This window comes from Camarhynchus parvulus, chromosome 9, assembly GCF_901933205.1.
Source record: "Camarhynchus parvulus chromosome 9, STF_HiC, whole genome shotgun sequence".
Lineage (NCBI taxonomy): Eukaryota > Metazoa > Chordata > Aves > Passeriformes > Thraupidae > Camarhynchus > Camarhynchus parvulus.
The window spans coordinates 25,123,540-25,150,461 of record NC_044579.1 but is presented as its reverse complement, the minus strand read 5'-3'; the positions used below and the strand labels follow the sequence as shown (position 1 = coordinate 25,150,461).

The following is a 26,922-nucleotide window of genomic DNA, read 5'->3' as shown; positions in this document are numbered from 1 at the left end:
TTTCCTCCTACCCTGCAGGGATGCAGTTCCCACCATGGGTGGAGTTCGGTGATGGTTCTCTAAGGGTGAAAACAAATTGAGGTAAGTGTCTTCAGAGGAAAATGGCACTTTCTAGTAGTGTAGTGTGTAGTAGAGTCAAAGAAACTTTTCCTGCTATTAATACAGACTTTCAAGTTGAATGTCACTGGCCACATTCATTCTAAGAGGAATCTTGCAGAAAATAAAATAATGAAACTGATCATGAGTTTTCATATAAAATATTGCCACTCTTCATCCATGAAGTTTATTTTCGTTGTGTTTTATGCAGGTAAAGTTTTAGAGAGAACTTGAAATGAATTTCTAACTTTGTTTCAGCTAACCTCTAATTAGTTTTTTCTCTTATTACTTAGTTTTAATGATATAAACATCTCAACAATAGTGCTTTGCTAGGCAAATACTTTTATTATATTAAATAACATTAATGAGTAAAAATATGCTTATGTATTTGCAATACTGGCATTTGAGACCTCAGAGCTGTAAGCTGAGCTGTACAAAGCAGGCTTATGTAAACCTTCCAAAGACTTTAAAATGTGTGTCTAATTATAGAAGGTTAAGTATACTGAATTTTAGGGTTTTTTTTTTTTTCCCTAAGGCCATGTGGTTATGATATTATTGAGATTCCATAATGCCTCCTGCCGTGACAGACAGCCTTGACATCTGGGCAGTGGATTCACAGATTGGTGCTGATGGCTCAATATCTGTGGACTTCCTGTTGCCCACTGGAATCTACATCAACCTGGATGTCCCTCGAGATGCCACCATATCTCAGATTAAACAGGTAACACCAAATGGGCAGTTAGCTGAGGTTTGGAACGAGGGCTGGTTCTGATTTTGACCTGCCCTCTGGCAAATCAAGTCATGAGTTTTGGCAGGCATAGAAATGAGGTACTGAAGGCACGTGCCCAGCAGATTGACTGATAAAGAAGTGTGTCTGGGGGGGTTAGCACTGGCTTTGGGCAGAGGGCAAGGTTTGCAAAGTGGCTTCTTGCTGATAGTTACACTTCAGCAGAGGTTATTCTAATAGCTCTATATTAATACTGCACTGCTACTCTGAACCTTTTTCTAACACATTGACAGTCCATTGTTTGCTGAGCTAACATTGCCTTGATTAGATTTTTAGTGCAGAAGTCACAGATTGGGCCCCTGCTTCTGTTGACTGGCACCAAAGAGAATTGCTTTAAAAACTGCGTCTGCCTCTTCTTAAAGGTTTTGTACAAATTGGAGCATCACTTAAAACACGATGGAATGTCCAAACAAAGGGAAGGGGAGAATGTCAGGAAGTGACTACAGACACTAAAAAGCAATCTAATGACCTTTGATCAGATAATGGCCATGTGAGGACATTGCCTAATTCCTCAGTAACTTCTCCCAGTGAATGAATTACAACACAGACTAACCTACTCCTAATATATCAAGTGATTTCAAGTGATAAAGATTTTGAGAACAGATGTGTGAGTGACAGCAATAAGAGATTGGAACTAAACTGTCTGGTTGCCTTGCTGCTTGTGGCACATGGAAACTTGACATGCCATGAATATATACTGTTGATGTTTAGCTGTTTCCCAAAGAAAAGGAATGCTGATGCTACCTCCAGAGGTCTGGCCTGGAAATCACTCAGGACAGAGACTAGAAGTGGGGACAAAGTAAACATACAATGATTTATAGTGGTAAAATTTAAACAAATCAGCAAACATGTTTCTTTTCTATTTTTTGGGGAACATAAATGGAAATGAATGTTACCTTCAGTACTTCAACATATGTCCCTATTTTCTGGTTTTGGTTTTTTTTTTTTCATTTATGTCTTTGTTTTCATTGCAGCTGTTATGGAAGCAGGCACATTCCTACCCACTCTTTCATCTCCTCATGGAGATTGACTCTTACATGTTCTCATGTGTGAATCAGACTGCTGTACATGAAGAATTAGAGGATGAAACACGGAGACTTTGTGATGTTAGACCCTTTCTTCCTGTCCTTAAATTAGTGACAAGGAACTGTGATCCAGGAGAAAAGTTGGATTCCAAAATAGGTGTCCTTATAGGCAAAGGTAATTCAATTTGTTTTTTTGAGAAATGAGGTTAAACTTTGTTGTGTATGAGGGTCTTAATTGGGCAGGCAGGAGTGGATTTAAAGAAAAAACTGTTAAAAATTCAGTGTTTCCCTTTGTCAAACAAGCACTGATATAATTGGAAAGAATTTAAATACTCAACATGAAACACGTGCAAGTTATTTAAAGCTACTTTCTGTATTGCATTTCAGCATTGTATTACTACATCAATCAGGAACAAATTTTATTTTGTAGATGAGGAGAAAATATATATTATTATTATTATTATTAAGTGAAGAACAGCATAATCCTTGAGTAGTGTTATCGTAAATAACCTACCAGAAACTGCATACTCAGAAGGAACTAGAAATTATTATGATTTTATTATATGTGGTGTCTGAGTTGGTTAACAATGATTCTTGGTTTTGCTCTCAATTGTGACACTAATTTTCATCAAACAATGAAATGCTATTTTTGAAGGTTTCACAGTAACTTATTCTTGATGTTATTTCAGAATTTTCAGCTTTTAAATCTACTCTGCCTGGTTATACAATCAAGATTGACAGGGTCATATGAGGTCATACCTCTTGTTTTAAAACAATGAGCCATTGTTAGGTCTCTTATAAAGACTGCAAGTTTTGTTTAGATTTCAGCAGTACACTGTCTGCCTATTTGTTAGAGCTGACAATGGGAACAGTTGGTCAGTTTAACCATTCAGACAGATCCTGACAGATTCGGAGAGATTCACATTCTGTGACTGAATATTTGGTTTATCAGAGCTGTGTGAGATCCTGCCTTAGGCAGCCCCTATTCTGTACCTTAGCAGGGAAAAAAACGTGTTCCTGTCTGAGCTTCTAAACTTAGTGCTTTGTTCTCAGAAGGTGCTGGGTGCTTTGTGATTTGGACAATGTCCTTCAAAGTTCACCAGTAAAGATGAAGACATTTGCAGGCCCTACATGCCCTGAAGTACCAAAAAGTCGCAGCTTTCCATTGTATCATAGGAACATGGGATGGTTTGTGTTGAAAGGGACCTTTTAAAGGTCATCTCATTCCACCACCCTGCTGTGGGCAGGGATACATTCAACTGGACCAGGTTGCTCAGAGCCTGTCCAGTCTGACCTTGACTGTGTCCAGGATGGGGCATCCACCACCTCTCTGGGCAACTGGTGCCAGTGTCTCACTACCCTCCTTGTAAAAAATTCCTTCTTTACATATAATCTAAATCTACCCTCTTTTAATTTAAGAACTCCCCAGAACTTGCTTTTCTCCAGGCTCTCTCAGCCCATCTCCATTGCAGAGGTGCTCCAGCCCTCTGAGCCTCTTTGTGGCCTCCTCTGGAGTCTCTGCAGCAGGTCCCTGTCCCCCTGTACTGGGGGCCCAGAGCTGGGGCCCCCACTGCAGGTGGGGTCTCACCAGAGCAGAAGAGAGGGGCAGGCTCTCCTCCCCTGCACACCTGCCTTCAGTGCTTGTGATGCAGCCCAGGACACGTTTGGCTTTCTGAGCTCTGAGTGCTCATGGCCAGGTCATGTCCAGCTCATCCACCAGCCCCCCCAAATCATTCTGGGTTGGGCTGCTCCCCATCTGCTCATCCCCCAGCCTGTGTTGATCCTGGGGGTTGCTGTGACCAAGGTGCAGGACCTTGCATTTGGTCTTGTTGAACCTCAGTGAGATTCCCATGTGCCCACTTCTTGAGCTTGTCCAGGTTGCTGTGGCTGGCGTCCCCTCCTTTGGGTGTGTCACCCCTCAGCTTGGTGTCATCTGCAGCTCTGCTGAGGGTGCCCTCAGTGCTTCTGTCCATGTCATTAATGAAGCTAGTTAATAACATTGGTGACCCGGAGGGACACTGCTTGTCACTCTTGTTCATTGGGACTCTGAGCTGGTGACCGTGACCCTCTGGATGTGCCCATCTGACCAATTTCACACCCACGGAGCAGCCCCCCATCAAATACATCTCTTTCCAGTTTAGAGACAAGGACATTATGGGGCCCATGTCCAAGGCCTTTCAGAAGTCCACATCCACAGCCATCCCCTTGTCCTCTGTTGTCACTCAGTCACAGAAGGCCACCAAGTTGGTCAGGCAGGACTTGCCCTGTGTGTTTGTTCTTTATATGTTTTGGGAAAGGAACTTTACTGGTCTTGGATTGGTAGAAATTTCAGTCATGTCATTTTGACTTGAGTAGAGGATTTTCTTTTTTGACTTTTAAACAAAATTTAAAAGGATGATGTCACCTTTCTGGGCAATTAAAAAACCCTATAGCTTGAAAGCTCTTCTGGTGGTCTTTATGATGCGTTTACTGTGCTTTTTAAAATTTGCTCTTGTGAGGAGAGACTTGAAACTTTCAAACTACCTTGAATTCAGGGTGAGATTGGATTTTCTGCTTCATAATACCTAGGAGATACATTGGTTCTTGTTTAAAATCAACACTCATGCCAGTTGTGCAAGTAACTTTGAAGAACACTGATGTACAGGACAATGTAGAACCCAGCTCAGCTTTGAGCATCCATTTTGGATGGGATTCTGAAGGAAGCCACCTGTGTCACCTTAACTTAAAGATAGTAACAGTTTAAATGGGATGGGCAGTATTTTTACAGCTGTGTATCCTTTTGCTTCCTTGAATTCTTTCAGGTCTCCATGAGTTTGATGCCTTACAAGATCCTGAAGTGAATGACTTCCGAGCTAAAATGAGGAGAATCAGTGAGGAAAAGATTCAGTCACTTGTGGGTCTCTCCTGGATGGACTGGTTGAAGCACACTTACCCACCAGAGCAGGAGCCTGTTATCCCAGAGAGCTTCCAAGATAAGCTCTACAGTGGAAACCTTGTAGTGGCTGTTCATTTTGATAACTGCCAGGTAGGAATGGTTGTTCGTGTTTCATGAGCTGTTCTTGGACCAGGTCTGAATTAGCATGGATTGCTAAAGGATCTAAATGAGATAGAGTACTTATATTATGGTGTTTGCAAAGTCTTTCAGCAGGATCCTTGACTCTTGAAAGAAAGTGAGGGTGTGAGCCCACAGTTGAGAATTGAACTTCTAATTACAGTTCAACTTCTAGAGGCAGAATGTACAATTGTATCTTCTGTATTACTTCAGATTTGTTTAAATGTAAAACATAGTTCAAAGTTGTCAGGACTTGTTTTGCCATCTGTTCCTGTGTTGCTTCACTTACATTCAGTTTTAAGCTCAGTTCATCAGAGATTGCTGGTAATTGGTAGCACCATATTCAACATACTTGTCTCTGTGTGTGACTCACTGAACATCTTTGAGGTTGATCTGCTAATTAGACTGAGAAATAATTTTTAAAAAATTAAAAAAGAAGAATCAGAATTTCCTTTACTAGAAATGCATGTAGAAAACCAAAACACTGAGACTTAGCTTTTCATTAAGGCTAGCAAAACTATAGTTTATTTTTAAAATAAAACCCCCCTTTAGTTTCTACCAGGAAAACATGAAATGTTTTAGCATGAGTTTTTATGATGTTGCAGTTGCTCTGACTGTGCTAGAATCCAGTATTCCCATTACCCTTTTTTGCACTCTGTTCCTTTGGATAACCGTGAATGATCAACATTGGAAACCTTAAAAATCTTACAAGTGTGTAAATGCATCAGGCTGGATTTGGTGTCCATTTTGACCCAGGTGCAAGAGGCTGATTTTCTAATGATTCAGATTATTTTAGTTACAAAGCTGAATTATTTCTAGCACTAACCTTTTAAACTTTAAAGGTTTAAAGTGGTACACTTTACATATCTGCCTCTGCAGACACTAAATGGAGAGACAAAAGCTAAAGGTGATCACCAGTAACCCCAGCTGATGTTGGATGCATAGGTGTTGCAAATGTTGTTGCAAATGCAAATGTTTTATGACAAAATATGTTCCAGTCCTCTTCAGCTTAAGAGAGAATTTGTGTTGTCCAGGAGTGAGATTATCTTCAGCCCTTGATAAAATACTGCATCTATATGCCTGTGCTGACAAGACAAAAGCAGTGCAAAAGTTCTTGCTGGTGCAGAATGTATTTGCCTGCCACTATAATAGCTTAGGCTGCTGACATTTCAAATGTTTCAAATGCTTCTGCTGCCAACTCTGACCTTCAGAGCTATTAACAGTTCAAATCTGAGCTGCTTTTTAGAGCAGTAAACTTCCAGGCTTTACTGCTTGCACTGAGCACTGGAGTCATCCCAGGGGAGTAAGAGAGGAAGGTGTGGGGACTGTTCTGTCAATTCTTGCAGCTGCAAGATTGAGAGAAGGAAATATTGAAGTAGTTTTTGTCTGGAAGGTGTGGGTGAGCTGTAAGGGCTTCATGGTTTTCTTTGGAGCAGGAGAGACTGCTCCCCATCTCTGTGACATGTCTGTTAAGATCATCTGGGGAGCAAGGCAGCTGTCAGAGAGCACCAGCTTCCTGTGAAGAAAAAGTATTATTCCCTGTCTGCCACTAGAAGTTATGGCAGGAGAAGAAAGCCTTCACATTGGGGCAGCTTTCTGAAAGGGGGAAGCTGTTGTGAACCAGGCAGAAACTGAGAAAACACAGAATTAACTTGCTGTGACTGCAGAGTTTACTTGTTCCATTGGGGCAGCTTGGCTCCTTACCAGTCTATATAAATAAAGCACAAGTCAAAAGAATCTAAGCAGACAACACTGACAACACATTTGTCAATAACTGAGTTTAGGGTGCTCACATCTTCAGAATTGGGCATGTAAATAAAAAAATTAAAAAACTTGAAAAAAATAAAGCAACAAAACCCCAGTACCTCCTGAATCAACCTTTGCAAATAAACCTGTATGAAGCATAATGTAGTAGATGAAGGGAGATCAAAGATTTCACAGAAGATCTTGTACTTTAGGAACTTGAAATTAATTTAAACCTCCTTTTTAATTTACAAAATCGGAGAACTTTCTTACCTTTATCTTTTTAGAACACATTAAAAGTAGAGATACTTTGGAAATAGGTTGATAGCCTCTAAGGGTTTTGATTAGAAACTTTCTTAAAAAATGCAGTCTTTCCACATTGTGTTCAGAATGCTACAGATATTGGCCACTACTCCTCTTTTCTGCTCTCCTCCCAATGTGGTGGTGGTTTTCTACATAAATTACATTCACAGTTTCTTCTGCTTTCTTACTTGAAGCTTTTTCTTCTGAGTTCAGTGGTACTTAGAAAGAGGATAACTTGCTAGTGGCCAGAAAGATGAAAAATTAACACCTCTAGTTCTGCTAAATACTTTGAAATGCATCATGACTGTCTCCCTCATTCAACATTCCAAAATACAACCTTCTAGCTCAATACATTGCTCTAGTAGTCTGTAATTCACTGCTAAATCAAATAAAGGCCTATGTTTTTAAAAGTACTTCTGATAATATAAAACTTTGGGAATTAACATCTTACAGCTTTTAGAGTGTTTGTGATTTTGATTGTCCTAAACACAGAGACTCTAACTGTTAAAATAGTCTGGATTTAACAGTTATTATTTTTACCTGTTTTTATGTGTGCTACAATTTTAGCCTTGTTTGTCTGCTGAAGACAAGTTTGACCTTCATTATCCCTGCTTGTGTTTTGTTAGGATGTGTTTAGTTTCCAGGTGTCTCCTAACATGAATCCCATCAAGCTGAACGAGCTGGCAATCCGAAAACGTTTGACTATCCATGGAAAAGAAGATGAGGAAGTTGATCCTGCTGATTATGTGCTGCAAGTTAGTGGAAGGCTGGAATATGTCTTTGGTGATCACCCATTAATTCAGTTCCAGGTACACAGAGTTTTTTGGAACTTGATATAACAATTCCCTGCTGCCTTGGCCAAAGGTGCTTCCTCCTATCCCATTACTGAACATCAACATCCCCCTCCTCACGTCTGCAGCCCTCTGCAGTGGTAAAACATATGAGCACCATTCCCTTTGTAGCTCTGGAATGAATTCTTTGTTTCTGTGGTTTGGAGGTTGCTGTAGGAATATTCTGCTGGCTGCTAACAACTGCTTTCCCTGGGCTTTCAGTATATCCGCAACTGTGTGATGAGCAGGACCCTTCCCCAGCTGACCCTGGTGGAGTGCTGCACCATAAAGAAGATGTGTGAGCAGGAGATGATTGCCATAGAAGCTGCCATAAACCGAAAATCCTCCAGCCTTCCTCTTCCTCTGCCACCAAAAAAAAGAGCAACAACTGTGAGTTGGTGGGAAGAATGTCTGATACCCAAAGGGAGCAGTGACTCGTGGCACATAAATCACAGGGCCTGGGGTTTGTGCTGTGACTGCTGTGCTCCAGTGGAGGTCACCTGGGTCAACTCCTCTTGCTTGGCAGATTTACCTCAGAAACATAAATGTGGACAGGTCTTTGCTCTATTACACACTCTGGAGTTATTCAGAATGAACAATAAATTTGGAATTGTCAGGGTGTAGTACATGATGTATGTTCTCATCCCCAGCTCTTTTCTTTAGCCTTGTTTGATTTTTTACTGAGTTTTTGCTTCGTCTCCTCTTGTAGCTATGATGACCAATTTATCTTTGAAGATTTCAGATTTATATTTTTAACTGCACTTTTTTTCCTTTGTATTTGATATTTTTGCTTAAAATGCTTGGCTTACAAAATAGGTCTCAATGTTACAGAGGTGAAGAGTGAACTTGTATCTTTATTTCTCTCCTCAGAGTGTGTGGGATATTTCCAACCCTTTCAAGATTATTCTATTAAAGGGCAATAAACTAAACACAGAAGAAAATGCCAAAGTAAGTAACTGTGTCTGGTGTCAGAAGACATTCTGTTCATTGTTTTAATGATTTTAATGCTAAATGAACTCAAAATCATACAGATTTCAGCATTTTTAATTATTCCCAATTGCATTGGTAGCATTGGTCAAAATGTGGCTTTATTGCTAAAATATTCCTTTATTGTCTGAAGCTGGATATGTGCATTGGAACATTGCAATCATTGTGGCAGTGTGACGTAAGTATTCATTGGTATTTCATTTTTTTAAAACATGGTTTCTCTAAAGTGCTGATAGTGGTGTGAAATGAGTTCATTTTAAATAGGTTGTCATAAACACCTTGCACAAGTAAATTAAATATTCAATAAAGTGCAACATGGTATTTTAGTAGTCCTGAATATATTCTGTATGTCTAAACTTGGGCTGTGTGTTTCTATACAATCTGTCTTTTATTTTCTACACATGAGGAACACAAAGAAAGCTGGAGTATCATTTCCTGTAAAAATATACATGACTGGGCTACTGACTGCTATACAGACCACAAGTTGTTAACACATGGGAATTTATTGCTCAGCTACTTTAATGCCTTGCAAAACACTTGCCTGTGAGGTAGAACAACATTAAACTCCTTTATTTTGTTCAGAAATCAGTGAATTGTGTAGCCAGTCCTGTAAACAAGGAAGATACCTAGTTAACCATTGATATTTTCTGTTCTCATGTTATATTCAGGGTACTCGGTGCATTTTTTTCTTTCAAAACTGTTGTTACAACCTCCTTGTAAATAAACAATCCTACATTTTGGTCAACACCAAAAAGAAGTTCTACATTACAGATAAATGAGCCACAGTTACATTTTAATACCTGAGACACTGTGATTGTGGAAGTTGATGGCTACAAAAACAGAGTTTTCTTCTTTTTTGTCTAAACCATTATTTAGCTAGTTCCAATATCTTCTTAACCCTCCTCTGTAGACCCTTAAGTTTTTAAAAGGAAAGATAAAAGAGTTGGTGGATTCTGGAATGAACATAGCTATCAGGAGTTTCTAGGGTGGGTTTTTTCATGCTGAGAAAAGTGACTTTTGGTTAATTTCAGTATGCTTTTAGGGGAAAAACAATCAAAGTATTTTCTAAGCTTGAGAAGAAGCAGGAAAAATGGGCAGTTTTTTCATACTGTCACCTGTGGGCACCATCTAAATGTTATTTAGTATTTTGAATGCTTTTCAGTCTTGAAAAATTACAAGTCCTGTGGATAACCTAGGACAGGAACAAATGCAGTGACCCTGCAAACCTGTGCATGCTTCCCTGCCTTGTTTGTCTGCAGTGTTACACTCTCAATAGTGACAATTTTGCATTTGTTTTCCAGTCCTGATTCTAAGGCTGTTTAATTCACTGCCATTGTTCCTTTAGCCCCACTGTGCTGTGGATAAGCCAATATTCATCCATTTCTGCTGAACCCACCACCAAGGTTCACAAATGCAGGGTTGGTAGTGGGGAACAAAACATTTGTCAGCTGGGTAGCACTGCCCCAGCGTGAGCTGGGTTGGGGACATGGACCTAGGGCCCAAGTGACCTCACCCAGCAGTCCAACACCCCATTTTCCAAATACATGACATTGAAAATTGCTTTTCTTTTCTCTTGGTCTTTGACCACCCCATCAGTACACACAATTTCATCCAAAAAGGGGCATGTTGGAATGAAAAGAAAAAAACTGGGGTTCAGACCCTTACATTAACAGGATCAGAAGTCATAGAATTAAAGAGGTGAATTATTTTTTTACCCAAAGCCACTATCAAATTTAATATCTCTCTCTTTCCTTTGCAGTGCTCAGCAATAATATGATAGCTTAAAGTGAATGGGGGGAAGGTTGATTCAGGAGCAGAGGGAACCTGAAACATCAGATCACTTTTACATATTTAACATTGAGGATTTCTTTTTGGTGTTGAGCCAGAAGATTACATTTGTGGGTTTTTCTCTCTCTCTGTGTCTCTCTCACTGATATTTTGGAAAGCCACCTGAAAGAAGTTGGCACATTTCACTCTGCAGTTTTCTGTGTATATATGTTATGGAACAGAAATGTAGAAATGAAACAGAAAAAGGAAGAAAGAAGAGAAAACATCTTAGCATTGACATGTAATGAGTTTAATTTCAGTGCCAGTAACTCCAGCTTCTTTGTCTAGTTGTCTTTCTCCTTTCCTGATCCTTATTTTAATTGTTCAAGCTACCTGGTTTTGTTGGTTCCTGGGTACTAAAGACAAAACAAACCCTGGAAATCTTGTGCATTCTTATTATTACTACAGGTGACTCCTGATTTAGGGTCAGCAGTGTTCCCTCTATACGTTTTTAGAAATAGTTTAAGTAAAAAGTGAGGTTTTTCTTAAGCTGAAAAAAACCCCAAATATTTCTCATTTAGAAGCACAAATTAGTTCTACCTGGAGATTTTAATTTGTATTCAGAAAATCAGTCTTAACTTCTTCACTGTGCTTAGTTGTTTGTTTGATGGAATTAATATGTATGTATGTTCTGTGTATTATTCTATGCAGACTTCTGTAGGTTCTGTGACAATCTTAAAATCTCTCATTTCTTTATGGCAGGTTCATGTTAGGGCTGGTCTTTTCCATGGCACAGAGCTCCTTTGTAAAACAGTTGTGAGCACAGAAATATCTGGGAGAAGTGACCACGTTTGGAATGAGGTGCTGGAGTTTGAAATCAATGTCTGTGATCTGCCAAGGATGGCAAGGCTCTGCTTTGCAGTTTATGCTGTCATGGATAAGATGAAAACTAAAAAGTCCACCAAGGCAATGAATCCTTCCAAATACCAAACCATTAGGAAAGCAGGAAAAGTGGTAATTATCTCATTTGTTTTTCTTGAGTGACCTCCTAATTATATCAAAATGAGCATCCAGAAATCTTTCCTTGTCCTCACTTGTGCTCAAGAATGCAAAATGAAAAGGTATTAAAAGCAGTGTATGTATTAAGAATTGCACATCTTGGTATGAAAACTTTTGATACTTCTCAGTGATTAATTTATTTTTTGAAAGGTATTACCATTTGAAAAAAACTCGAAGTCATCCTCTCAATTTTATTTGCAGTGTTTTGTGTATAGTAACATTTGCTGGCATCTTCATTTCCATATAACAATTCTTTCCTTTGGCAGCATTATCCTGTAGCCTGGGTAAATACCATGGTGTTTGATTATAAAGGACACTTGAGGAATGGAGAACTGGTACTGCACAGCTGGTCATCATTTCCTGGTAAACCTCAGCTTTTCAGATTTGGACTTTGGCTGTGGGGAAGAGTGGGTGCAATAACAGAATATTGACTGTATGCATGTTCAGATCTCTTGTAATAATCTCTTTATACTTGTAATTTTTATGTGGATATATATATACAACATTTTAATCTCTTTCCTGAAAGTATTGTTTAGCAGGAAAGAGGAAGAGCAAGAAGTAGTGTTCTAAATGTTTAATCTGTTATGGAAGGAAAAGAACATAAAATAGATGCATGTTTATATCTGGTCTTACTTGCCTTTAAGGTACAGTTTAGGTTTCATTTGGTCTCTGTGCCTTGCACCCCAGATTGAATAGATCAATTGTATTGTTAGTGGTAATACCTGTATCAGCAAAAGTTGTAAATTGGAATTTTGTCTTGTTCCCTGCTATTGAGATCAATTAGTGGGAGTGTGTGGAGCCTCATGTCACTCTGATCCCATCCTGAGGAGCTCTGTCCCAGCCTGGCTGGCCTGAAGCTCTGCTCTCCAATTGATCCAGAGGGTGTGTCCTGCTTTGCAGAAGCTGCAGATCTCACTGGGATTTGTTTCAGTGTAGGGATAGCTCAGCTTCCCTGGACTATTATGTTTCCTTAAGGAAATGAGTTTCTCACGGGGTGATAATCCAATATTTGGGAATGCAGGTGGTGGTTTATGTTGGAAATACAGAGCATTGCACTGCAAGTGCTGTGCAGCAGAACATGCTCTGTCCATTTTATAAGGAAGTGATTTCTTACTGCATGCTGGCTTGTTCTGTCTCTATTTCAGATGAACTTGAAGAAATGTTGAATCCCATGGGAACCGTCCAGACCAACCCTTACACTGAAAATGCAACAGCTTTGCACATTAGATTTCAGGAATATTCAAAACAGCCCATTAATTACCCTCCCTTTGATAAGGTAAGGGATGACCTAAAGAGCAGTCATGAATGCTTATGTAGAAATAGCTGGTTTTTCTTTCCTTTCAACACTGCCTTTTCCAGTGAATTCCTCTTTTCCTGCCTTTTAGTCACTGTACTGCAGTTTGTTAAACTTGCACTGCATGAGTGGCAGTGCTTGACTTCAGGGTCTATTTTGAAGATGTACACTTTCAAAAGTGGTCTGTACTTGGTCTTTTGAAGGTCAAAAGCAAATCAGTTTCCTGTATGAATGGTTTTACAAAAAGCTAAATTTATCAGCCTTTCTGGAAACCTTCAAACTGTTCCTGCCTGTGATCTATAAAGATCTGTTCTCTCTTGGTACAGATGTGTGTTAGGCACTCTTTGGGACACTGCCCTGTGAGCTCAAGTCCTTTAAAGGATAAATGGACTCTTAACACTGTGTGCAAAGGGATTTCTGAAGGTCTGCTCTTGGACTAAATCCACTGAAGTGTGACCCTGCAGTTTTCTACAGATGAAGATAAGAATCTGTCTAGAAAGGAAGTGTATATTTGGAATAACACATGGTTATTTCTGTAGTGTGAAGGATAGATGGAAAATTGTTGAGAAACTAGCAAAAAAGGCTAAGTCCTGGAAACAAGTATTGAAATAAGTCTTAAAACAGACTGCTAATTATACATTATAAAAGTCAGGCTTAACTCATGTACACGTTAGTCTGAATTTTGGTTTGGGGAAATTCAGTAACAACCTAGAGAAATTGCTTCTTTTTCTTTTTGGAGGATTTTGCACCTTCAAGAGGCGTGAACAAAAAGACTGAAATTACCAAGTTTTATCATCTTGTTCAAAGGCAGATTTGGGATTTAAGGTTCATAAAAATGAAATCAAATAACAAGATAGCATTTCTTTTGTTTCAGTTGGGGTTAATAGTGTTTCCCCTTCCTTGTCATCACAGTACTTTTTCTTTTATTCAAACAGCATTGGAAATGCAGTAAGAACTAAACCAGTACTGACCAATTGCTGTTTATTTATGGCTGACCAGTTAATGCTTCACAGTGGACATATTTTATCCAGTTTTGGTATTGCTTTAAGTTTTTTGCTCATTACACTTATGGGTATTTAATTTTTAAAGAAAAAAAAAGAATGTACAAATTAGACAGACTAAGTAAAAGTGTGTCTCTTTAGTAATCACATATTTGTTCTGGCTCTGGTGTTTCTTTTCTTTGTCCCTGCAATACCAAGTTCTCAGGAAGTTAAAACCCTGGGCTGAAGTCAGCTAATAGATTTTACTGGGTGAGACAGAGTGTAGTGACATTAAGGTAGGGTCTTATGGTCTTCATCCCTTGTGGCTTTCAGCTTCATTCAACTCAATCTCCTAAAGATCCTCTTGGTGAAGGTTCTGTTGAATGAGGGGTGATGTTGCAGCTGCTGGAATTACATCAGCTGAGGATCTGTCTCTTACAATGCTCCAGCTGAGACTTGCTTGTTCTATGGCTGCTTCTCATTTTCCCAGTGTTGTTGCTGGTTTCTGCCAAGAAAACAAAGAACGAGATGCCAGATTTGTGTTTTGAGAAACATAATGTGCAAAAATAGATTAATCTTTTCAATCATCTCATCAACCTGCTTGCACAGCGAGCTGTGCAATGCTGCTTGCACAGTGAGGAACTTTTTGGGGGGCCGAGGGAGTGAAAGAGCCTGGAGCAGGGATAAGAAACTTGTCTGAGACAAGAGCCATGTGTGGGGCTGGGCCATGGCCAGTGCTGCAGGCACATCGTGGGGCTCGGGTTCACGCGAACAAAGCTGGGCTTGCAAAGACTTTGAAAATTTATTTGCACACAGAGAAACTCTGCGAAGCAGGGGGAGGAGAGAATCAAACGTAGAATTAGGACACTGTGGTTTTGTTTATGCATGTTTTCACACACAGTATGTAAATAACCTTTGTAGCCAAGTAGCAGATGTAATACATGATATTAATGAGAGTTTCATACAGAGAAAAGAAATAAAACAAGTTAGGATGCCTTTCTAGGGATTTTAGCTGCTGGGTATTTATGCTCTGATTATTGCAGTCTTTTGTTGTTTCTTGTGTTGTCTGAGTAAAGACAGCACAAGTCTTGATGGACCCGTGACTCCCAGACCAGCTGGGGTGCTGTTGTATTCCTGGGTGACAGGAGAGGCAGAGCTCTCAGGGAAATGAGATGCTGGAGTTCCTTAGACTTTTTTCTTTATTGAGGTTTTATTTCACGATTTGTTCCTTGAAACAGCAGCATCTGACAGCTGTAGACAGACATATCTGGCCAGCTCAGCATTGTAAAACCTGGCTTGGTTGCAGTAATGTACAGAATGCACTTTGAAGAACTGCATTTACTTCTAGACTTAATTCTCCCTTATGGGTTATTGCCTGAACTTCAAAAACCAAGTCAAATGTTCAAAAGGAAAAAAAAAAAAGGAGAGGAGATCCAAGATCTAGAGAAGTACATGGACACACTGACTGAGATCATATGGGCAGTCTGAGAGCACGGTGAAAGGACTGGGCTTGTGTGTTCTTACTGGGATTGAGGGCTAGAGACATGAATCCATGGGCATGGAAACAGTGCCCTTGGAAACTGCACAAGTAGAGGTGAGAAAGCAAAGGGTAACTTAGAGCTGAGGAACTGATTTGCTGTGGTGAAAAATAAGGAGGAAATGCAGAAACAGAAAGCAAGATGTCATCAGGAAGGCTGTTTAATTTAGCCTAGGAGTGATGAAAAAGGAAATAATGGAGGTCATCCTAAGCACTGCTGGTCCTGATCTCCCTGATCCTGCTGGTGAGAAAGGGGACACTGCACACAAGTCCACGTTATACCACTGGATATACAAAACTACCTAAAAGGTAGCAACATTTCCTTATCTGCTTAGTTTATGTAATGCTTACTCTAGCAATGTGGTCAGATTTGGGGTTAAATCTAATGTATTTAAAACCAACTTCTTGCAGATACTTGAAAAGGCAGCTGAGATTGCAAGAAACAGTGACAATGCTGCAATGGCGGTGAGCATCATCTAAAGACTATTTTATAATTAATTTTCTGGGTTTATTTGGTTCTTATCTTCTGCATCAGTCTAGAAATAAATAAATCAGCTGCTCAAATAGCAATTCTATTGGCTCTGTTTTCTTATATAATTCACTTTGATGAACTGCTTTAGAATTCAGATATATATCTGCTTTTCCCAGTATAGTTTGGATTTGTCTATATTTTGTCAAAAAGCTTTACATACTCTGGATTTGGAAGACAGCTAAGATTTACATTTGAGTTGAAAAACAATTTAGGGCTAGAAGACCAAAATATATGTGTGTCTACTTGGCAAATGTGTTTTCTTTTGATTGTTGCAAAAGTATTTTTTTATTGCTTATGAGAAGAAATTATTAGATTTATCTAAATTTGCTCATTTGAAAAATAGGAGAAGAAAGTATATGCATCCTAAATGAGAGTGCTCCATGTTGGAGTTGGAAAACAGAAATATTGCCATCTAGCGTCCTTAACTCTAAAGTTGAGTTATTTTTTCAGAAAGTTCTGCACACTGCATTTGGAATCTGTTACTTACAGTGTCTACAGTAAGGAATCTGAAAGAAAGGCACAGTGGTCATTTCCCTGTGTTTCATGAGTTTTTATCTGATGTTCTTTCTGCTGTAGGGTTGCTGGTATCTGAGGTACCATACCAGACTCTTACTGAATTTATCACATTATACATGTCTCATTTCCTAGGGTCGAGGTGGTAAGAAGTTTTATGTTGTGCTAAAAGATATAATGGAAAGAGATCCTTTATCTCAGCTTTGTGAAAATGAAATGGATCTCATTTGGACTTTGCGATATGACTGTCGTGAAAATTTCCCACAATCGTTGCCAAAACTGCTGCTCTCTTTAAAGTGGAACAAACTTGAAGACGTTGCTCAGGTAAGGGAAAAGACAATGCTGGTGGGGAAAAAAGCTTCAATTAAATCATCAGAAAATAGGATTTCTTTCCCAAGTGTAGCCAGTTTGAAATGGTGCTGGTGTGCAAGCTGGAGCTCATTGTCTAACTTCTGCAACCTGGACGCGTAAAGAACTTATTCTCTAAAAAAAAGCTGCATAAACCAAAACCACAATGCATTTCAGGGATCCTCTGAATGATAAGAAAAGCACATTGGATATTTACACAGGCTGATGTTAAAACCTCGTGCTCAATTTGATGCTAAAAGCAAGAATTTCCCAGACCCATCCAGTGCAGCCCCATGCTCCAGCATGGTCAGCCTGAGCTGGGCTGTGTCCAGCTGAGCTGGGAGTACCTCCACCAGTGGAGACTCCACAGACTCGGGGCAAAAAAGTCCAGTGCTTGACCACCCTCACAGCAAGAATGTTTTTTATAGGGCTATTCTAAAAAAAACTTTGTAAATCAAGATCTGAAATAAAACTGCTTGTGAAAATTAAGCTGCTCAAATACTATAAAATCCAGATCTCAGACTGGGTAATTAAAACTCACCAAGGCAGACAGATATGAGACCCACCAGTGCTACAAAACACATCATTCCCATCCTGTCTCTTTGACCAAATAGTCTCTTTAAAATAACTTTTAAGGACATGAAGCTGGTGCTGTGATACAAGGTGCATTTTCAGTAAAATTGGTTCATTTGTTTGCTGCACAGATGTGCAAGGTTATTTCAGTACACTGTAAAGGAGTTGATGTTGCTGCCTTTTGCTGTATTTACTCAAATAGAATCCAACTCTTGGGGTACTTTGTGAGAATAGGTTGAACTTTAATACAGGAAAAATTATATGAGCTCATAGTAAGACCATCCCTGCTTGATAGACTGGTTGTAAAAATAATAAAGCAACAGGTTTCTGGATTGGAATGGAAAGGTTTTAGTCAGGTTGTGTACAGTGAAGTTTGAGCCAGACTATGAAGTCTGGCCCAAGTTACCAAGCACTGATGTTGTTCTGGTGTTCCTGACAGAATTCAGATATAAATGATGTTCATCTTCTTGCAGACCACTGCACTGAGATAATGTTCGTGTCTTTCCCTAAGTCTAATTTAAAAATTTTTCAACTACCTTTTTTGAATTTTATAAACTGAGAGCTAAAAAGCATTTGCTGTGAAGGATTATGACTGATGGTAGAAAACTCTATTGCCCCTTAGTATTCTGACCTTCACCTGTTACAAGCTATCTGTTCTTGGAAGAAAAGGCAGCCACTCCATGAACATCCATCTTCTGTCTATCCATTATATGATTTTTGTGATTATCCAGTCAGGCTCTTAGTGTGCTCCAGCAGAGAGTTCATTTTCTGCTAAATCCTTCCTCCCAGCTAGATGTGTTAAGTTTTGTGAACTTCTGAAAATAAATGGAATTTCATCCCAGCTCCTTGTCTGTGCCATGAACACTACACTAACAACATGGAGCACCCACACGTTCCTTGCTCACTTGTGTTCTTTCATGTGCAGGAATCCCATTCCTTAGTAGTTCCATTACTTCTGAATTTATTGTTCTTTATTCAAAGTTATCTGGAAATCAAAGCTGTAGAAATACAAACAGGCACTTGTTTGCATCTTAAAATATGTGAAAGAAAAGGCATTCTGAGTTCTGGGGCTTTAAAATATGGCCCCTGGTGGCGGTTTTGAAAACTTACTAGGTGTATGGCTATTAGCTGACAGCTCAAAGTCCTTTACACTTGGAAACATTAAATATTATATTTGCATAAAACTTTTTATTTAAACAGATGCTGAAAATATGTTGTTGTCTTGTTACTGTGTACTTTCTGGAGGGAGTATAGTATTTATATTTGCTTATGTATAGACAATAGTGCAGTTTATATCATAATATTGGTTTTGGCTGTGTGTAGAGTCTCTGAAAAATGAGCTCTTACCTTAAACATGCTGAATATTTCTGTAGTACATAGACATGTCAGTTCTCCTGGTGATTTACCTTTTCAGGTAAGGCAAGACAGCCTCATTCATTTTAGGAATTCCAAAGTGATCAGGATTTATAATTTACTTCCCCTTAAAATGAAATACTTGCTGTACTAGCTGTAGTTGTCTGCTACAATGTGCATGCTGTTGTACCAAAAGTTGTTTTAATGCCCATTTTTAGATGTATTTCAGTAAGTCTTGACACTTCAGGAAAGAAGTTCAAGAAACCCCTAACACAATAGAACAAAGCAGCAAAACTCAAAGAAGCAATAAAACATCAGCTGTTTATAAGAAAAAGCACTCAAATACCAGCTATTTGTAAACAAATGGACCTAATAACTATATTCCTGTTTTTATTTAATGCAGTTTAAAAATAGTAAGGCTCTTTTAGAAGTGGACTCTCTCGTATTTGATTGTAGATTATCTTTAATCTGTTAGTTCAGTGGTCCCTGAAGTTATGTTCAGTGGATTCAAGCAGCTTTCCTGAATTATTTACCATTATTTACCAAGGCCTCGTTGGATTTGCAGGATTTTAGCAGAGTGGTTGCACTGCAGGAATTTGCTCTTACTGCTGCCATAACCTACCCTGCTCAGCAGAGTAGCAGAGTGGCAAAACTTGCTATGAGAATTCTCAGGCAGTACTGATTCTCAAAGTAGAATTAAAACAAAAAAAAATTTAAAAATCCACTTGCTTTCAGTGAAGTGACACCATCATTAATGAGAAGTAGAGAAAGGACAACTGAAATACTGAAAATAATTGGAATAAAAATACTGGCCTGTGCTTAATTGTATTGTCTCATACAGTCTTCTTAGGGAAGAAATTGTGGTTATTTCTTCACAGAAGAAAATATTGATACACCAAGGCCAAATTCAAGTTTTCTCTGAAACATGCATTGTTCATTCTCATTGTAACCACCTGTGCAATGATTTCAGCAAAGGGAGGAGCTCTGTATTTTCAGATCTTCCTCCCAGTAAATGTACATGCTGTGGACCATGACTTTCACTGCCTGGTGTATGAGCCATGTGGGGCCACGTGAGCTCATCTTTTCAGACTATTTCAGTTTCTCATTTCAATCATTTAGTATTAACAAAATACCTCTATATTTTTGCTGGTTCTGCCCCTGATTTACAGTAGATTGTGTAGAAATCCTGATCGTTTTGTTTTGGAGTCTGTGACTGACAAGCAGAGCTGCTGTTTGCATTTTCAGTGTCTGCCTTGTGTGTTAAATATGTGCTCAGGGTTACATTGCCTGCAGAGTTTCAGTGCCAGTGCTCCTGCTATGGAAATGGTGGTGGCTGCAGTCAGGACTGGCATCTTGATCCTTGCTGGGTCAGTAGATTCTTGAGTGTATTTTTCTGTGGGAATGTGACATCTATGTTTAAAACAGCTTTACTTTTACTTTACATCATGTGTCCATACCTGTATTTGCCCATGGCTTAGCTGGTCCTTTCCTCCACTTGTGGAGTTTCAGCACAGCCCTGGCTTTGTGATGTGATTCATGCTCATTTCTTGCCTTCTGAATGTCACAAAAACGATGACTCAGTTCAGAATCTGCCCCCAAGGTGTATAAATGGTGTTATGAACATGCCTGTTAAATGTGGGCTGAGAATGTGAACTCCTGTTTGTCCTACTGGAACTGGAAGCAGGAGTTAATGGGTGACTGAGTAGAAATAAAGGTTTTTCACTGCTGTAAGTCATTATGAAATCAGGAGAAAAACAACTATTCAGCTTTTATAAGTTGCTATTGAAATACAAAATAACCTGTATAACCTAATTTGTAGGGAATGGTGTTATTATCATGACTTGTTCCTACAGGAAGAAACATCTTGTGCTGTTGATACACTGAATTTATACTAATATACATTTATATTAATGGGCATTAAAGTGTTTATTTGTATCTATAGTGCACTGTTTCAGTGATACAACTCTATACATATTGCTCTCAGCAGGCAGCTGTGAGCTTCATAAAAATGCAATAAAATCAGTTTATTTTGTGAGGCCTCGAAATGTTGTTCTTTTTGGTAGTCCAAAGTTATGCATCACTGTATTCTGTAATTTTTTCCAGCACATTATTGCATCAGTCTAGAGATTCTTTATTTGTTTTAATATCTAACCTGACTTATTTTTTTTTCAATTTAAGCTCATTAATATTCACAGTGAATGTTCAAAAAGGCTCCATCAGTTGAGGTCGTCAAATATTTTTGGTAAAGAAAGCTCTCTCTCAACAAAACCCTTTTTTTTATCCTTAGTAGAAAACTTTCACTGTTAGCAAAATGGTTATATATTTATGAGAGCACTTACAAAACCTCTTATTTTTATTGAATGTCTGTTTTTAAACCACACATATCAGGTGTTGCCTAATTTTCGTTTACTGTGCATTGTGTCTACATGTGAAGAAATGGGTTTTTCAGACTGAAAATAATCTGCATCATTTAAAAGAGTAAGAAACATAATCAAAAGTGGGCCCAGTTACCCCAAATGATTTCTCTCCTTTTTACACACCCCCATCCCATGGCAGCTGGTCACCATCTTCTGTTCATTTGAGTGCCTTTATGAGCAGTGAGACCCACCTGTGTCCTTACCTGTCACCTTTTTTTTGGAACAGCTCCAGGCCCTCCTGCAGATCTGGCCCAAGCTGCTGCCCAGGGAGGCTTTGGAGCTGCTGGATTTCAACTACCCTGACCAGTACGTCAGGGAATATGCAGTGGGCTGTTTGAGGCAGATGAGGTAGGTGGGGGTTGCTGGGGTACCAAACTTCATTCTTTTTGCTCACAGGACAAAAGAAGCCCAAGAGGAAAGAGCTGACCACACCGCCTGTCGTGAATAGGTAGCCAAATAAACCAGTCTGATTGCTGGGTAGGCTCACTGGTGGCTAAATAAAACCACCTTATTCTGACACCTTGTAGGGAATTATGATTTTTTTCCATGTTGGAAGAGAGCACCAGTGCACCTTTGTCCCAGAGCGGCCTGGGTGTTCATCCCTTTCTTGGGCAAGGGGAGCGAGAAACTCTGAGAGTTTTAATAACAAAGGGAGAAATATTCCTGAGTCAAGTACTGTAACACCTGGCACCCAGCCACCTCCACTCTGCTGTACCATTTAATAGGAATGTGAGCTGCAGCATGCAATAAATAATCAGAGAATTACTGATTTGGTTTTGATTCACAGAGTTCTTCATTCTCTGCAGTTCTTCCATTATTGCATTTCATTTGCTTTCCTCTGTAACCTAGGGCAGGACTTGTGTAACATTATCATTACTGCACATTTCCTGTCCTTGAATGCTGAATTCTCTGTGGTGAATAGTATAGTGAGTAATTTCTAATGGTCAAGGATAGACATTTGGGGTAAAACAAATAAATTATTTTGACTTCTTTCAAATCCAAACAAGGAATTTGGCTGCTTAGAATTCTATCCTAAGAATGCATCGGGAATTACTTCCATCTGGAAGTTACACTAAGCTGTGTGTTGTCCTTCTCTGTGTGATGGAAAAACTGGGAGACTCTCTTGGTATTGAACCAAATCCTGTAATTCTTCTGTTTGTCATATGCACCTGAATTTCTGAAATACCACTAATCTAGCCACTCTCTTACTAACTGCTTTTATGTACCTCATTCTAGTGATGAAGAGCTGTCCCAGTATCTTCTCCAACTTGTGCAAGTCCTGAAGTATGAGCCTTTTCTGGATTGTGCACTCTCCAGGTTTCTTCTGGAAAGAGCACTCGGCAATCGGAGAATAGGACAGATGTTGTTCTGGCACCTGAGGTAGGAGATTTTCCTTTCATCTTTCTGAAACTATTGAGCATGATTGGGCTTTCAAATATGATTTCTTGAGAATTTTTCTAAATGAGCCATTATCATAATGCCCACAACTCCATTTATTTATTTTTGGCATCTATGGATCAGACCTCTCATTAAAAATAAATTAGAGTGGTCTGTAATCTACCCTGGGATGAAAGTATTCCAAACTGCATTCAGCTCTGACTACCTGATGAGTTAGCTTTGTAAATACCCCTAGTGTTTGTTTTGGCTGTGGGTGCAGTAAAAGCACAATATTTATACCTCACAGTTGGGAAAAATTATTATTGTTGCAAGTCTAACAGAAAGTAAAAGCTGTTCTGTGTATTCTTGCTACTTTTGATGAGCAGTTTCATGAATGGCAAAAACCTTTTAGAATGGACTGGAATAGGCTGGATAGGTTGATTCTGTCTTTAGAACACAATTAATTTTAATATTTCTAGGTAAAAAGAGCAAGTGTTACATGAAATTGTTTTGGGGGATAATTGGCTCTGATACAAAGTTCAGTGGTTTGTTTCAAAGTGTTCTCCCTCAGGCAAATTGGCCTTTTCCCTTACAAAGATTGGAGAATGTGTGGTTTAAAGTCAGCCCTTCAGTGACTTCTCAGAGCTGCTCTGAATAGAAGGGGGCCCTGAAGCACATACTCAGTCAGCACCTCTTGGCATGAGCCCTGCTGCCCCCAGAGCAGTCCTGGGCTGGAAACAAAGATCCTGCATCCAAAGTGGCCTGTCCTTGTTGTCTCCAGCACAGAGGGCTTCTAGCATCTCACAGGAAACCTGGCTACTTTCAGCTACATGGCCATGAGGTGTTTCAATGTTTGATGTGCCCATGAGGTGTTTTACTGTTTGTTCTGGCTGTTTGAGTGGCTGGGAGGATGCAGTTGTGTGCGTGCTGTGCTCTGCTGAGCAGCTTTTCCCCCGGCAGGTCGGAGGTTCACATCCCCGCCGTGTCGGTGCAGTTCGGGCTGATCCTGGAGGCTTACTGCAGGGGCAGCGTGGCTCACATGAAGGTGCTGGCTAAACAGGTAGGGACAGCCCTTCCCTTTCCTGTCATCCTGACCTAGCCAAGCCTGGAACTCCCATCCTTACTCCGTTGCTCCTGGGGGGTATTGGCTGCCTTGCCAAAGTTGGGCAGTGTGGAGGAGAAGGAGGCGTGAGTGAGACAGGGAATTAAAAGGGCTGAGTGATGGAGCAGCCTCCATGGCACAGAAGGCAGCTAGAGCTGTGAGGCCTCAGGGAGCTGGTTTTACAGTCCTCTAAGACCCATGAGGCACCTTCAGCACTGTCTGTGTATTCTGGACACAAGAAACTCTAGATCAACTGAAGAAGAGCTTCTGTGTGTTTCAAGTTTTTCTCCCTGTAAGGGTAGCTTGTTCTACATTTTACCTAGATTACTTCAGGACTACTTCCTGCAGCTTTTGCTTTTGTTAAAAGGTGTTGCAAATTACCCAAATACTCATTTTAGTGTTAATATAAGTCTTTCATTTACACACACACACGAAAAGAGAGAACAAAGGAGAGATATGTTTGCTTTTAAATACCCTAATAAGTACTAGAGGTTTGCTTTTGAAAGCATTAATAATTATATCACCAGATCATTAAGGGACACTCACAAATCATGTTTGAAGTCTCTAATGTGGTTTTAGTGAATTAATTTAGATTGTGATCTTAAAAATATTTGAAAGTTCATCTCTCTTTGGAGTTAAAGTATCTACAGTATCAGGCCTCAGAGATCCACACAGTGGATGAGTAACTGGTGGTGGTGTTTGTCTGCATTGAAACTGCCATTTGGGAGCATTTGGAGCAGGGATGTTCTGTTGTGCTCTTTATTGCTGCAGCTCACAGGACGTGGAAAAGACCATCTCTTCCATGTGTGCTTGTTAGCATTGTCAAAATCATAAAAAGAGTAGGTGGTGAAACGCTTTAAGCAATAGATGTAAGGTCAGTAAAGTTTTTGTGCAATTTACAGGAAGCAAATGTCAGTACAATCAAAGAAGGGGCAAAAAAATTCCCAACTGTGCAAACACGGAAGAAATTCAAAGTAGAAATACTTCAAAAAGTTCCTGTTTGTACAACACAGGTTCCATTTTGTTCCCTTGTCACTGATGTTTGTACAGCTCCTAGAATAGTGGAAAAGCAGAGCCCTTTTGGTTTTGACAGATGGCTGACCTGGCAGCTCTCCACTGCCCAGTTTTATAATCAAACTCCATACAATTTCCACAGCATCCTGCCTGGCAGGGTTCAGCCTGTGGGAGGGGTGAGTTTTGACTCAGCACCTTGTAAGTCAGCCTGAAGCTTCCTCGGATAGAAAAGAGCTTTCATAATTGTTACATTGCTGCTGTTTGCTACAGAATCTGTGCATTGCTCAGCATCTTACTGGTGCAGGCCCAGCTGATTATTAGAAGAGCTATTTTCAAAAAGTTGCTTAGATGTAGAAGTTGTATTTGCTGTATGTGCTATCTGGGTTTGTCAAAGGGCTCTGCTCTGTCAGTGTTACACATTTACATCACCAATTTCCTTAGAGATTTTGGAACAGTAAAGAACTTTGCAAAACACAAGGGAGACAAGGAGTTTAGCCCACCTATATTATTGCAAATAATTGCCTTGACTTTTTACACACTTCTCAGGTAAAAACTTAGATTAGTTGAGATGCTATGATTTTAAACACCTTAGCCAATTAAAGCTTTTGTGTTCTGCCTGACTTCAGCAGGATTTTAATGACACACACTTAAGACTTTGTTCTGTGAAAATTGTCTGCAAGTGGTCGCATGGCCATTCCTTGCTGGATGCATCTTAATGTGAACAATGAAGTGTCTGCATCCACAGCTCATCTCCAGCAATGTCTGAGTTTGTTAGAGTGTGAAATAATCAGTATTTCTGTTACTTCTGTATGTCTAGAGGGCACCTATGTGCTTTGTTGAAATAGGGAACTAAAAATTGTACTTTGAAGAAGGAATTTGTCTTAGTGTGTCATACATTAAAACGCCTCATTCATTTTTTTGGCAATGTTAAGTCATGCTTTTAAAAGTGACTCAAAGCTTAGGAGCTTTCCTCTCATTAGTGTCTCTCTTAATTATGAGAATGGTATTTCTGAAACATGGGCAACTTAATTTCCATCCATTATTTCTATTTTTAAAAAGTTGTAGAATTATTTAATGCTTGGTTTTGTTGTGAAATGGGATTTCACATTATCTTACATCTCAAATCAAAGCAGTAACTCTTAATGCTAAAATATCTCTTTCAGGTGGAAGCCCTCAATAAAATGAAGACTTTAAATAGTCTAATTAAGCTGAATGCCATGAAGCAAAGCAAAGCAAAAGGCAAAGATGCAATGCATACGTGTTTGAAACAGAATGCTTACAGAGAAGCACTTTCTGACCTCCAGTCTCCTCTGAATCCTTCTGTTATACTCTCAGAGCTGCAGTAAGTAGAGAATGAGCACAATTTCACCATAGCTTTGCATGGAAACAGTAGAGCAGAAACACATTTGTGTCTGAACTTCTCTGGCTGCATTGTTCAGCACATGCTGCCACAGGGAACTTGTCCTGTAGTGACAGAAGCTCTGCTGGGCATCTTCTGAGGTTAAGGCATCAGTTAAATTAGAAGACTTTTGTGATCCACTATGAAACTTAATACTGTCTTGGTCAATGCATTACCATGGCTACACATATTTAAATGTAAGCCTAAAAGTGAATGTGACTGCATTCTTGACTTCTGTTTTTAACAATGAGCAGCACAAAGGCCACTAAAACTTTCCACAGCACTTAAATATAAAGTCTAAAAATTCATGGGAAAGGATGTAAAGAAAACTGTTTTCTCTGAAAATGAGGGTGGTGGATTTAAGTAGAGATACATTCACCAGTCAGTATCAAATACATTCCACATGTACCAAATGTGTTCATAGCTTGGTGAGTGCTCATGACATAGCAGCAGAATGAAAGCAGACAGAGCATTTAAGTACTTCCAGACTGGAAGTCTACCTGTTCTCTTATGTTCTGAGCCACGTTTAGATCATTTCAGGTGAATTATTCCTATTTGACTAAGACTTCTGTCATGTTTTCTTCCAGTGTTGAGAAGTGTAGATATATTTGACTAAGACTTCTGTCATGTTTTCTTTCAGTGTTGAGAAGTGTAGATATATGGATTCTAAAATGAAGCCTCTCTGGATAGTGTACAACAACAAAATGTTTGGAGGAGATCTTGTAGGGATCATCTTTAAAAATGGTGATGGTAAGCAATGCTAGAAACTTTCAGTTTTTCCTTTTTCACTGGCATGTTTGCACTTGAGTTATTTGGTATTATTCTGTGTTGCCA

The 26,922-nt window shown here is 39.4% G+C and overlaps 1 protein-coding gene across 3 annotated transcripts in view; it reads left to right on the top strand.

Moving 5' to 3' along the window:
• PIK3CB (phosphatidylinositol-4,5-bisphosphate 3-kinase catalytic subunit beta) overlaps window positions 1–26,922 on the top strand; it is a 95,777-nt gene that overhangs the window by 57,599 nt on the left and 11,256 nt on the right. For all 3 annotated transcript variants that reach the window (XM_030954742.1, XM_030954741.1, XM_030954743.1), the window contains 16 exons: window positions 632–817; window positions 1,858–2,083; window positions 4,710–4,933; window positions 7,633–7,815; window positions 8,059–8,226; window positions 8,707–8,784; window positions 11,353–11,604; window positions 11,916–12,012; window positions 12,795–12,925; window positions 15,872–15,925; window positions 16,641–16,829; window positions 21,423–21,544; window positions 22,433–22,576; window positions 23,534–23,633; window positions 25,853–26,031; window positions 26,729–26,838. In XM_030954742.1, coding sequence (XP_030810602.1) covers window positions 665–817; window positions 1,858–2,083; window positions 4,710–4,933; window positions 7,633–7,815; window positions 8,059–8,226; window positions 8,707–8,784; window positions 11,353–11,604; window positions 11,916–12,012; window positions 12,795–12,925; window positions 15,872–15,925; window positions 16,641–16,829; window positions 21,423–21,544; window positions 22,433–22,576; window positions 23,534–23,633; window positions 25,853–26,031; window positions 26,729–26,838 — 2,410 coding nt within the window. In that variant the 5' untranslated portion in view covers window positions 632–664. The remainder of the gene's footprint in view (window positions 1–631; window positions 818–1,857; window positions 2,084–4,709; window positions 4,934–7,632; window positions 7,816–8,058; window positions 8,227–8,706; window positions 8,785–11,352; window positions 11,605–11,915; window positions 12,013–12,794; window positions 12,926–15,871; window positions 15,926–16,640; window positions 16,830–21,422; window positions 21,545–22,432; window positions 22,577–23,533; window positions 23,634–25,852; window positions 26,032–26,728; window positions 26,839–26,922) is intronic.